General features: G+C 36.0%; 1 protein-coding gene across 1 annotated transcript in view; it reads right to left on the bottom strand.

Annotated features, from left to right (window-relative positions):
* Positions 1 to 14,110, bottom strand: part of Scp2 (Sarcoplasmic calcium-binding protein 2) — a 93,081-nt gene that overhangs the window by 40,831 nt on the left and 38,140 nt on the right. The window contains exon 2 of the mRNA XM_067773403.1: positions 2,590 to 2,748. Coding sequence (XP_067629504.1) covers positions 2,590 to 2,647 — 58 coding nt within the window. The 5' untranslated portion in view covers positions 2,648 to 2,748. The remainder of the gene's footprint in view (positions 1 to 2,589; positions 2,749 to 14,110) is intronic.

Raw genomic sequence — 14,110 nt, forward strand, 5'->3', positions numbered from 1 at the left:
GAGCTGACTACAAAATTAAAAAAAAAAAAAATTTTATATTTATCGAATAACCAGCAGACCCGGCTCTCAGCAACAGGTTAGCTTAATGTGAAAATGTGCTAAGTCACTTTTTTTGAAAAATTTTATTTTAATGCAGTTTTAAAACTGAATTCAAAATACATCGATCACAAGAAAAAAATATTTAAATTTTTATTTTTACGTGCTGTTTGCAATGATGTGTAAATGTGCTAAGTCGACAACTGTACAAAAAAAAATGAGCTAAGTCAACCAGTCAATCATATCAATCTGAATTACTAGTCATTTCTTTGTGCGCGCATTTTATTTACTTATTTAATTCATTCAGTCGAAAATTACATGCTTTCTTGTTGTTGTTGTATTAACGATAAAGACACTCCCCGAAGGCTTTGTGGCGATGTTGATGGTCCCTTGCCGCATATAGATCCGGTACGTTCCGGTAACAAAGCATTATTAAGGTACTAGTCCGACCATCTCGGAACGATTTATATGACCACATTAAAGCTACTAAGCATTCCCGTCCTCTCCAACCTCTAGTTCCATGAGGAACTTGGGGTCGCCAGAGCCTCGGCTGTCAATGGAACAGGATTCGCCACGGGTGGGAAAAGCTATATATTGCGTTGGGAACCCCTTGAGAGGGTTGCCTACACAACCCCCTGAAATTGTATTCGCCCAAATGAGACATACATTTGGTGTTTGATAAATGCTTTGCGCTGATCATAATCTACTTCAATTCTTACATGTCGATAACTAAATGCTTTGTTACAGACTAGTTAAAAATAGAAAACAATTCAAGCTTAAACTGATATAAGCTGTTATTAAAATTAAGAACACTACTGAATATATTTGCTAGATTTGCTAGATGTATAGTCCTAGTAATAGATTCATTCATAGCATAATTCGTTTTATTAGTTATTTAGATAAATAATCTATTATGCCGAAGATCACGCAGTGGAATGTATAATTTGTTACATTATAGGCAAGCATGAGTGAGATGCAAGTTGTTCTGTCATGCAAAGCCTGAAGACCAAGCAATTTCCACCTGCTGGTATATGATGGGAGGCCGTCTGGCCAGTGAAGCATACGTAAAGCAATATTTGTAAAAAATTTTGAACTCTCCCAATTTTATAGGAGTTATATTCATAGAAAGGATTCCATATTATTGAGCAATATTCAAAAAGACTTCTGACCAAGGATATATAAAGTGCCTTCAACGTCATAGGGTCCTTAAAGTCACTGGTGTTACGTCTACTGAAGCCAACCATTGCAACAAATTTTGAAACAACGAAGACAATGGTACAAGAAAAAGAGAGTTTGAAGTTAAAAATTACACTCACGTCTTTACTCTCTTGACAACGATTAAGAGATGTAGTATTTAGTTTGTAGATAAAGTATGTGGCAGTTGTCTTTTTGGAATAAGACACAACAGAACCGTTGGAAATCGTTTGACAAATAAATAGTATTTTTTGTGAAATATATAATTTAAGTGTTTTATTTCAATCATTAAAAGTGAGGAGTGATGGGAAAACATATTGAGTAAAAAGTGCTAAGTCAGGAGATAAAATTTTTATGAGTGTGGAAATTGTGCTAAGTCTAAAATAGCTGCTGGGTTAGCATACATGATTTTTATTTATCTTTTTAAAGCTTTTACACTCAAAAGCATTGCAATTAAGGTATACTCATTCACAGTTTTCAAAAAAGAAGGTTATTTCAAAAGTTATTAATTTTTTTTCGTCTCCTGTAAAATTCGTAAAAGTTGACTTAGCACATTTTCTCATTCAGTTAACGAACAGCTTTCATTTGATATCTATACACATTCTAAAGGGTATCTGGGTCCACGTTTTGGCCTATATCTCGAGACCCTAGTCACCCAGCGGTATAACAGCTTCAATTTGATACCGATAATGTAAGAACACATCTTAGTGTTACCCTGATCCACGTTTTGGCATATACCTCGAAACCCTAGTCACCAATAGGTATGAAAACTAAACTGTACTAAAGCACTCATCAACAGCTTTCATTTGTTATCCATATTCTATAAACACATTCTAGGGGTACCCGGGTTTTGTGCTATATTTCGTGACCGTTGTCACCCAGAGGTATGAAAAATACCCCGTATCAAAGTACTCATAAACAGCTTCCATTTGATACCCTTATTGTACAAACACATCCCAGGATTACCCAGTTCCAAGTTTTGATCTCAAGACCCTAGCCACAACGGGATGAAAAGTATCCCATATCCGTCTCCTGGTTCTGAGCTACCTCTCCACCGATTTTCAGCCAAATCGATTCATCCGTTCTTGGGTTATAAATAGTGTAACTAACACCACTTTCTTTTATATATATAGATTTAAATCAGTCCCTCTCATGCAGATCCTTTTTCCGAACTCTGTTATGAAGCTTATAAATATATCAAGCTCTTTATGAGGGAATGCGTTTTATCGTTAATTTACCAATATATTTGCACTTAATTTCAAGATAAAATGGACAACAAGTCAAATTCAAAATTTAGTTAAAACTAAATTTTAGATATCATGGCAGCCCTATTATTTTCTATCCAATTCCATTACTCACCAAAGAAGACATTGAACAGGAAAAGCAATTTCTTCTTGCGGAAGTCAGAGATCGACATTTTGTTGGTGTTGTTTTTTTTGTTTGTCTTGCTACTGCTTTTACCTTAAAATAAACTGACGAATGCCAAATCACTGCTCGTCACACAAAGTTTCTGTAATGCTGAAATTGAATTAGATAAAGGAAGAAAAGTTAGATGCTGCGTACATAAGTATGTATTATAGGTCTGTAAAATAGTAAAACTTATATAGATACACAAAAAAACTAAACAGTAATAACTGGTCAATTAAAATTAGCTGCACAAACTTGAAGCAGTGAATTAACAAAATTAAGTTGTGCTACTAATCCAACCATTCGATGGTGACCTCTAATGATGAACAACAAAGGAAACTCAATACAACGCATGCATTGTTTTCGAAGTTTACCAGTTTGTAAACCTTTGAAAATTGAGTATGTGTATTAAACTGGGCCGGACAATAAGGGTTCGACATACCGCACAAAAATTTGAAGCTCACTTCCTGAGGGCCTCGAAAGAGCTTTTTGCTTGACCCTTCTAAGAACATCCGAAATGTCGGAAACTTGCTTACTTTTAAAACTGAAATACCATGCAATAAAAATCGATTTCGGCTGTTCTCAATTTTAGGTAAAATTTTTGTGTATATTTTAGATTTTTTATAGAGATCGACCTAGTCTCATGTGCACCTACGCTAGAAACTTTAAACTTTTTGTTTGAACTCATTTTTTTCTTCAAATTAGACTAACCATTTCGTTTTACATGTAAAAATGTTTGAACACTTGATTCGCTTTTTTGTGTTGATCTTCTGACAAGGTGGACAATAATGATGAAACATGACGGCAAATCGTTCCAATATACAGTGGCTCAAAGCTTATTTCGTGCAGGTACAGAAAAAAAACTGTTGAGCTATGTAGAAAGGAAACTAGCGACGGTGTCAAAAAAATTCAAATGCACGGTTTTAATAAAAATATACTACTATTTGAACAAATACTTAATTTTCATGTGTTTACACGTTTGTGCTAATTATTTAATTAAAACTAAAATTATCTCAAAAACTAAGGTCACAGCTTATTTCGTGCACTGCGCCCTGCCTTAGAAAATACTACTTTTTATTTAGTTTAGTACTTCGTATGACCACCTTTTTGTTAAATAAAATCTTCAAGATGATTTTCCATAGATGCAATTAGTTTTTGAGCGGCTTCGGGTGGCACCTTATGCCTTACTTCGACAAGCTACCTCTGGAGTTGGAAAAATAACTTTATTTTATGCCACAATGGACAAAAGTTTGTAATCAACCTTACGAAAGTCAATTTGCTGCGAATCGCCCCTAATTTAGGTGTTCGTGATCGATTTCGCAAAAACGAAGACAAATACTCTTGACACATATCCAGGATGGTGCCGGTATTGTGCAGGCATGGGTAATATGGAACTGTCCACACCTCATGAATCTACTTCCACATTCTCTCGTCTTAAATGCCATTGAAAAATTGTGGAAAATTTTGGAATCGGCTACACGGCAAAGGCAGATTAGTAAGATTAGCGATTTAAAAACTACTCTTGTCTTGTATTTTTAGGGTTCCCACAATCGGCCGTCTTGTCATTCGGCAAAAGTAATGCCAAATAATTTAGATAAAGTCTTCCTTAGCAGGGTAGTGGTTTGGCAAACACTCCGAGTGTATTTCTGTGGTAAAAAGCATATAAGCGAAAATGTATCTGTTTTCTAGATGGCCCTCAGTGTCGATATAAAAGATATAGGACCAGTGCAGTGTTGCCAGGACTTTTCAAAAACTGCTACATTGACAAAAATAAAAAGCTAAAAAAGCTAAATAAAAATTGTTAAGGCTAAGAAAAAAAGCTAAATGTTTTAGGCAACTTTCTATGCGTTTTATTAATTTTTTTCATAAAAGACATAACAGAATAAAAAACTTAAATTAATTTTTACTCCAATTTCATAAAAAATATAGAAAATAGCGGATGCTATCTGTGTTTTAATTTAAAAGCGATACAAGATAAACAAAACTCCACTGTAGTCTATAAGATTTCGTAATATGTTTGAGGTAAATGATTTTTTATTTGCAAAATAAGAACACCGATAAAACTATTTTCAATAAGGAAATCTACTTTGTGTCGTTTTAAAGAACTCATGAAAGATATAAACTCTACATTCCACACTGCCTGAGAACCTCTTTTTCAAATTTTTGGTATGTGTTTTATTTACACCGACTCCAAACCATATCTGGCAAATAAATGTTTTGAGGGAATATTTTCATGATATTTTCTGAGCTGGCCGAACCACTACCGATGAGTGACCCGCGGTAAAATAAAGTTTCGAAATAGGTTATTATGAATATGAATAAAAGAATTTGAAGTCAGATGGTGTCTCATTATAAGGCCAAGCAATTTTATACGTGCAATTAAACTTATAATAAGGTTAAACTATGGTACACCAATCCTTATTGAACCTTGTTATTATAACAGCTTATGTAAGCTTGATTTTGGGTGGGCTATATAATATATAGTATAAATGTATAAGCCTTATTTTTGTTGGTTCATAAATCTTATAAGTTGTTATATGCTACCTTATGACTTACACGCAACGGTATTTTTTGTCGCAGATGAAGAGGCCTAAATATCGTTAAAGGTTATTTATTTATTCTTTACTTTTTTGTTAATTTAGTTAGTTTTATTAACCAATAATAAAAGCTTATTTTTAAAAAAGTTTTGTTTTCTGAAATCAAAAATTCGATTTCGGAAGCGGTTTCGAAGCACATGAAACAGTCATAGAATCGAGTGGCAAACACGCGGAACAAAAATGATATTAGGTAGATGTTGCCTTAATAAAGTTACTACCCCTCGATTTCTGTCTACCATAATACCAACATTATTTGTTCCTTAGTCCCTCAAATATTTTAAATCTAGCCCAAATTTATTCAGTGTTCTTAAAATTGTTACTACATAAAACTGTTTATCTATATTTTCTAAAATATTGAAAAAAGCTAAAAAGAGCTAAAAAATTTCTAAAAAAAATCTGGAAAAAGCTCAAAACTATATCACAACTTTTCAAGCTAAAAGGAGAAAAAGAAGCTAAATCTAGTTTGAACAAGTAAGGAAGGCTAAGTTCGGGTGTAACCGAACATTACACACTCAGCTGAGAGCTTTGGAGACAAAACAAGGGAAAATCACCATGCCGGAAAATTAACCTAGGGTAATCCTGGAATGTGTTTGTATGACATGTGTATCAAATGAAAGGTGTTAATGATTATTTAAAAGGAGTGGGCCTTAGTTCTATAGGTGGACACCTTTTCGAGATATCGCCATAAAGGTGGATCAGGGGTGACTCTAGAATTTGTTTGCATGATATGGGTATCAAATGAAAGGTGCTAATGAGTATTTTAAAAGGGAGTGGGCATTAGTTCTATAGTTGGACGCCTTTTCGGGATATCGTTATAAAGGTGGACCAGGGTTGACTCTAGAATGCGTTTGTACAATATAGGTATCAAATTAAAGGTATTAATGAGGGTTTTAAAAGAGAGTGGTGGTAGTTATATATGTGAAGGCGTTTTCGAGATATCGACCAAAATGTGAACCAGGGTGATCCAGAACATCATCTGTCGGGTATCGCTAATTTATTTATATATGTAATACCACGAACAGTATTCCTGAAAAGATTCGAAGGGTTTTTTATTTCGCCCTGCAGAACTTTTTCATTTTCTTCTACTTAATATGGTAGGTGTCACACCCATTTCACAAAGTTTTTTCCAAAGTTAAATTTTGCGTCAATAAACCAACCCAATCACCATATTTCATCCCTTTTTTCGTATTTGGTATAGAATTATGGCATTTTTTTTTTCATTTTTCGTAATTTTCGATATCGAAAAAGTGGGCGTGGTCATAGTCGGATTTCGGCCATTTTTTATACCAATATAAAGTGAGTTCAGATAAGTACGTAAACTGAGTTTAGTAAAGATATATCAAGTTTTGCTCAAGCTATAGTGTTAACTGCCGAGCGGAAGGACAGACGGTCGACTGTGTATAAAAACTGGGCATGACTTCAACCGATTTCGCCCTTTTTCACAGAAAACAGTTACCGTCCTAGAAGTTAAGTCCCTACCAAATGTCACAAGGATTGGTAAATTTTTGTTCGACTTATGGCATTAATGGGAATGGAAAAGCGGATGAATTAGCTAAAAAGGGTGCATCCCTTGAAGCTTGATCCGTAGACGTCCCAATTAGATTTAGCGAAATTTAGCGAAGGCGAGAGGTGCACATGATCGACCAAGTAGGAAAGGCGGGGGTTCAAGCACGGGGCTGGAAAGTGTCGAACATTATGTGTAGGTCTTAAAACCTTAGACTAGCAAAGTTGCTTCTATCATTAAAAAGAGAGGACTGTAGACTCATCACGGGTATTCTGACTGGACACTGCCTTCTGGCGTCACATGCCTTTAAATTAGGCTTGGTCAGTAATAGCATATGTAGGAAGTGCGGGCTGGAGGAAGAAACGAACGAGCACGTTCTGCGCTCTTGCCCTGCTCTTGCCAGGTTAAGACTCCAGCTATTAGGAGTGATACAGCTGTCAGTTCTAGAAGCTGCAAGTGGCTTAAATCCTAGGAAACTTCTAGTATTTGCCAAGAGGACGGAGTTATTTTATAATATAGGTCCTGGTTTTTGATAGGGTTTTTCAATTTGGTCGTTAAAACTAACTTCTAGTAACACTACGGACTTATTCCGTCTATGTGAGGTCCCCATGGACCGGCCAGGTCAACCTAACCTAACCTATGGCAGTAAAAGTACCCTAGGCAAATTAAATGAAAAAGGGCGGAGCCACGCCCATTTTGAAATTTTCTTTTATTTTTGTGTTTTGTTGCACCATATCATTACTGGAGTTGAATGCTCACATAATTTACTTATATACTGTAAAGATATTAAATTTTTTGTTAAAATTTGACTTTAAAAAAATTCTTTTTAAGTGGGCGTGGTCGTTCTCCGATTTTCTAATTTTTATTAAGCATCTATATAGTAATAGGAGTGACGTTCCTGCCAGATTTCATAATGATATCTTCAACGACTGCCAAATTACAGCTTTCAAAACTTTTAAATTACCTTCTTTTAAAAGTGGGCGGTGCCACGCCCTTTGTCCAAAATTTTACTAATTTTATATTCTGTGGCATAAGTTCAACTCACCTACCATGTTTCATAGCTTTATCAGTCTTTGGTAATGAATTATTGCAATTTCGAAAAAGTGGGCGTGGTTATAGTCCGATATCGTTCATTTTAAATAGCGATCTGAAATGAGTGCCCAGGAACCTACATACAAAATTTCATCAAGATACCTAAAAAAATACTCAAGTTATCGTGTTAATTGGCGGACGGACGAACGGACGGACATGGCTCAATCAAATTTTTTTTCGATACTGATGATTTTGATATATGGAAGTCTATATCTATCTCGATTCCTTTATACCTGTTCAACCAACCGTTATTCAATCAAAGTTAATATACTCTGTGAGCTCTGCTCAACTGAGTATAAAAAAGCTAAAATGGCAACACTTGCAGGAACTTGCAGGAAAATTAAAAAATACATTTTTGGAAACAAATATATGTCGTTGTACCATTATCGATTGGTGTATTATTTATTTGTACTTTTAAGCCAACAAGTACTTTTTGTGTCTCCATTTCGATTTACATATGTACTTGCAATGAAGAATACCTTCGTTTACAATCATTTCTGTTGTCATTGCTTTTAAATTATAGTCGTTACTCATTCGTTAGCAGCTGCTATTTCATATCACATGATAAAGGCATTCTCATTAACCTGGGTCGATTTGTACGGACGAAAGTTAACCGATATCGGGCCATCGATTTTTCGATAGGATTTGAGCTCAGGAAAAAAAGTTCCACTACGCATTACCCAAAAAAATAATTTTCGAGCCTGCAAAAAAAAATCGATTTTCGACTTTTTCCATAAAAAATTTTTTTTTTTTTTTTGAAAAAACTGCATTTACCAATTTTGCATTTGCCAATTGACACGAAAAAAAAAATACATAAAAAATGATTTCGAGCCGTGAAAATACAAACATGCATAAAAAATCGGAAAAATCGTTGAAATTTTGCAGGCTCAAAAATTATTTTTTTGCGTATGCGTAGTGGAACTTTTTTTCCTGAGCCCAAATCTTATCGAAAAACCGATGGCGCGATATAGGTTAATAAATCGACCCAGTCTAATTCTCATATTTATTCATTTTATTTGTCGGTACTGTTACATTGTTTTTAAACCTCCCCACTCCACAAGTCTCATATGTTTTGATCTTATTTTAAAACCATGCGCATCCACATTTCTTACGCAAAAATACCCACAGAAGTATGACTGAGTACCTCCATATTACATAAGACAAGGGCAAACTTTCGTTCTCTCAAATTCATGTGCATATGCACATGTGTACATACAAAAAATTGCTCTATTTATATAATTAACACTTTACAGTGGAACAATTAGAGATTATAGTGCGAAATTATTCTTGAAATAATTTATTGCTTCTTTGTTGGCCAAATCCGGCAAAGTGATTCATAAAAATCTTGAAAACCTTAAAAACAAGCAACAACTTTCGGAACGCTTCGCCTTTTGAGAAAGCTTCCCACCAAAATAAAAATTTGTATTATTTAATGCCATTCAGAATCAGTATTTATGTATCTTTCAACTTGACTTGACCCCAAAATGTAGAAAAAATGCAAGTATACTGCAAGCTGGGGAGAAGGTAGACTTTGAGTTCACCAAGATTTAAGCTGAGGGCACACCTAGCGAGCACTACGCCATGCGACTAAAATGATCAAATAGGTGATTACAAACAATTCCTGGCAAATACCAATAAATCGCCGTTGATACACGGGAAGATTCCCTACATCGGTGTTCCAGATAAAATTTTTATTTATCACTGAGTCGGCCTCAGCTTGACCAGTAGAAGCCTGTTTTGGCATTATAAATATTGTTAGATTACTATTTTTTTTTTAGCAACGCTGGCTTCTGTGAATAGTTTCTCGCTCTGACCCCCGATGGTTCACTGGCTTAGTTGAGGTTGGAATATTGCAAGGCCTCCTCTTTAATACGGTTGAGGGACCAATAAAGTACAACATCACCTACGGTGTCTCTCATGGTTCTGTTCTGACAATATGCTACAAATCGACCTACCCGGAGGCTCGCAAATTGTCGGCTATGCAGAGAGTGTTGTCGTAGTAGCAGTGACCAAGAAGCCGGAACTGCTCCACGCATTATGTAATGACACCGTTGATAGAAAAAAAGAAATGCCTGACGAACCTGGCGCTGGAAATAGCTAGCAATATGACAGAAGAGGAGTTGGTGACCTCAAGCCGACAGTGGATGAGTTAGTACTAACCATAACAGATTATGAAATAAAGTCAGAGCTTTCTTGGAATATTTGGGTGTAAACATTGACTTAAAACTGAAATTTAAGGAGCAATTCGAGGCGGATAATGCCCAACATCAGCGGCCCAGGCGAAGGTAGCCGTCAATTATTATCCAACGTAACCAGCTCGATAATATTACATATAAGCAGCGCAATTATGGCACGGATCTAAAATGATCCACGAAAAACAGATAAAAGCAGTCTACCATATTACTGCTATATGAATAGTATGCGCTTATCGGACGGTGTCAGACTACGCGATCCGGGTTTTATCGCGAATAGTCGCAGTATATTTACTGTCGAGTGAAGAGGCCGAGCTGCATAGCATTGGAATTGGCCGACCATCTGAAGATGTCAAAAGAAGTGCAACGTCACTAACATTAGTTAGGTGACAAGAAAGGTGGGAAGAATCGAGGAAGTGGCGCTGTACCTTCATGTTAGTTGGGTATATACTAGATTGGTACGACCGGAAGCACGGCAAACTAAACTACTACATAACGCAGATATTGAGTGGGGAAATGAACATGGTTAGCGTGGTTTCTTTGGGCCATTTGAGGGCAAAGCGCTGCCCCAACATCTAAGAAAAAAAAGAAAAAGGCAGAGGGACACACTGCAGGCGTTGCTGGACTTGCTTTGACGACGTTTGCACAGAACCAGTCCTCTATGATAAATAAGGTTTTCGGCGTTAGGATACACAGTAGGCGGATACCACACTTCAAGTACTATGAACAAGTCCCCCAGACATTATAGGATCGTTCTTCTCATTTAAAGCTGCTCCGCGAATTTCACAAGCGGTCGACCCATCCCAAACGTACGATTACGACTTTTGAATAAACGTTGTCAAACGCACCATCTATGTATCTTTCTTTTCGCGAAGAGAAGCCCAGAAAGCAAACACTTTTTCTGTCTTAGTGGTGCTTGCGCAGAGTGCAGTCTCGCCGGATCTACCTTTGACGAGTGATTGGACAGGATTTTTACGTGCATCTTATATCAAATGTATACATCCAGCAGCCTTTCCAGAGTTTTGAGGTGAAAGAACCTGAGGCATGTCGGCCTGAAGTCTTGAGGCTTTGTGTGCGAACATGAAGACTATCTTTACCTCGGTCCATCTTTGTGGACAGGCATTATAGACTGCTGAGAGTATGGGACATTGAATACCACTTGTCACTTGTAGTTTTGGGAAATAAATTATCTGGTCCTGGATATTTAAAAAGGTCGAAGCGTACGATGGCCTATTCGGCCTTGTGGGAGCTGATCAAAATCCCAACAAAGTCACATAAGGGGAATTACTTTCTTTTGACCACTGGTGATATACAAGCTATTTATTTGAGGTCTTCCTAAATAACTTCCTAATTTTCAAAATGCACAAATTGTCATTGTCTATCGCTTCAGAAAAAGCTTTTTCGTAAACTATTACTTACATAGCAGGTTATGGTCGTCAAACATGGCGCACAATCGGCTTTGTACTAGTAAACATCCCGCACACCACTAACACATAACTATCTCTTTGTCTCTTTCTGAATATTATTGATTTCAATTCCATTTCGTTCCGTACTTGCTTGATATTGGTTTGAGAAAATTATATTTCTCAAAATCAAAATTATGAAAATCTAATATTCGTAATGTTCCTTTTCCTTTTAGAACGCTATAAACGGTTGTTTGGGATGCGTTAGAGAACAATCTTTTGAGATTTGAGAAAAGCGTTCCAAATGCAACCGAAATTGTAATATAGAAAAATTTATATTGTTATTTATTTTATTGTGCCCCATTACCATTGCTAACTTTTGCATAAAAAACAAGAACAACAGTTGCTAAGCAACAAAAAGTCCCATTTTGTATCTTTCTCGATGATTTGCATGGACATACTTTACATATTTGCATAAGTTACTTGAGTTTTTTTTTATTTCTTTTTAGCTGTTGCATTTGTCTATAGTTTGTGCTTTTTTTCAAATAAAAGTTAGATTCCTTTTAGGGGCGCTATTTGTTCAAAGCTGCAGCTCAAATTGTCTGCGAAATCATCTCAGGCTATCATTTCTCCTTGACGTCTTTTAGACAAATGCTGGCAATCACGTCACGGAAATTACGCTTAAAGTGTTATCAACACGGTGCTACGTGGCGGTTTAAGCGAATATTTGTGGTGTGAAGGTTTACATATATATGGGTACAATGTATCTAGTACTTACATGCATGAACCAACGAACTGAAAGATACTTTCTTTATAAAAGTGTGCTAGTAGATATTTTTATACTCAGCTGAGCAGAGCTCACAGAGTATATTAACTTTGTTCGCATAACGGTAATCCGTAACGGCATAAACTAATCGAGATAGATATAGAATTCTATATATCAAAATGATCTGGGTGAAAAAAGAAATTCATTTAGCCATGTCCGTCCGTCTGTCCGTCCGTCTCTAAACACGATAACTTTAGTAAATTTTGAGGTATCTTGATTAAACTTGGTACGTAGGTTCCTGGGCGCTCATCTCAGATCGCTATTTAAAATGAACGAAATCGGACTACAACCACGCCCAGTTTTTCATTATCGAAAATTTCGAAAAACCGAAAAAGTGCGATAATTCATTACCAAAGACGGATAAAGCAATGAAACTTGGTAGGTGCGTTGACCTTATGACGCAAAATAGAAAAGTATAAAAATTTTGAACAACGGGCGTGGCACCGCCCAGTTTTAAGAGAAGGTAATTTAAAAGTTTTGCAAGCTGTAATTTGGCAGTCGTTGAAGATATCATGATGAAATTTGGTGGGAACGTTACTCCTATTACTATATGTGTGCTAAATAAAAATTAGCGAAATCGGATGACGAATACGCCCACTTAAAAAAAAATTTTTTTTAAGTAAAATTTTAACAGAAAATTTAATATCTTTACAGTGTAAAAGTAAATTATGTCAACATTCGACTCCTGTAATGATATGGTGCAACAAAATACAAAGATAAAAGACAGTTCCAAAATGGGCGTAACTCCGCCCTTTTTCAATTAATTCGTCTAGAAAACTTTTAATGCCATAAGTCGAACAAAAATTTACCAATCCTTGTGAAATTTGGTAAAGGCATAGCTTCTATAAAGATATTTGTTTTCTGCGAAAATGGGCGAAATCGGTTGAAGCCACGCCCAGTTTTTATACACAGTCAGCCGTCTGGCCTTCCGCTCGGCCGTTAACACTATAACTTGAGCAAAAATCGATATAGCTTAACTAAACTCAGTTCACGTACTTATCTGAACTTACTTTGTATTGGTATAAAATATGGCCGAAATACGACTATGACCACGCCCACTTTTCCGATATCGAAAATTTCGAAAAATTAAAAAATGCCATAATTCTGTACCAAATATGAAAAAAGAGATGAGACATGGTAATTGGATTGGTTTATTGACGCAAAATATAACTTTAGAAAAAACTTTGTAAAATGGGTGTGACACCTACCATATTAAGTAGAAGAAAATGATAAAGTTCTGCAGGGCGAAATCAAAAGCCCTTGGAATCTTGGCAGGAATACTGTTCGTGGTATGACATATATAAATAAATAAGCGGTACCCGACAGAAGATGTTCTGGTCCACATTTTGGTCGATATCTCGAAAACGCCTTCACATATACAACTAAGGGCTACTCCCTTTTAAACCCCTCATTAATACTTTTAATTTGATACCCATATCGTACAAACACATTCTAGAGTCACCCCCGGTCCACCCTTATTGCGATATCTCGAAAAGGCGTCCACCTATAGAACTAAGGCCCACTACGTTTTAAATAATTATTAACACCTTTCATTTGATACACATGTCATACAAGCATATTCCAGGGCTACCCTAGGTTCATTTTGCTAAATGGTGATTTTCCCTTATTTTGTCTCCAAAGCTCTCAGCTGTGTATGTAATATTCGGTTACACCCGATCTTAGCATTCCTTACTTGTTTTTATTTGTCTGGGGTTTTTTTTATTACTACCAGGTATTGTTAAATTCAATGATATACATGTACATATATATAATGTTGCAAAAGACTATAAAAACTTTGAAAAACATTGCATTGTATAATGAGTGCTTTCCCAGACGTAGTAATGTTGAGGGGAACAATA

This window comes from Eurosta solidaginis, chromosome 1 (genome assembly GCF_040869045.1).
Source record: "Eurosta solidaginis isolate ZX-2024a chromosome 1, ASM4086904v1, whole genome shotgun sequence".
Classification (NCBI taxonomy): Eukaryota; Metazoa; Arthropoda; class Insecta; order Diptera; family Tephritidae; genus Eurosta; species Eurosta solidaginis.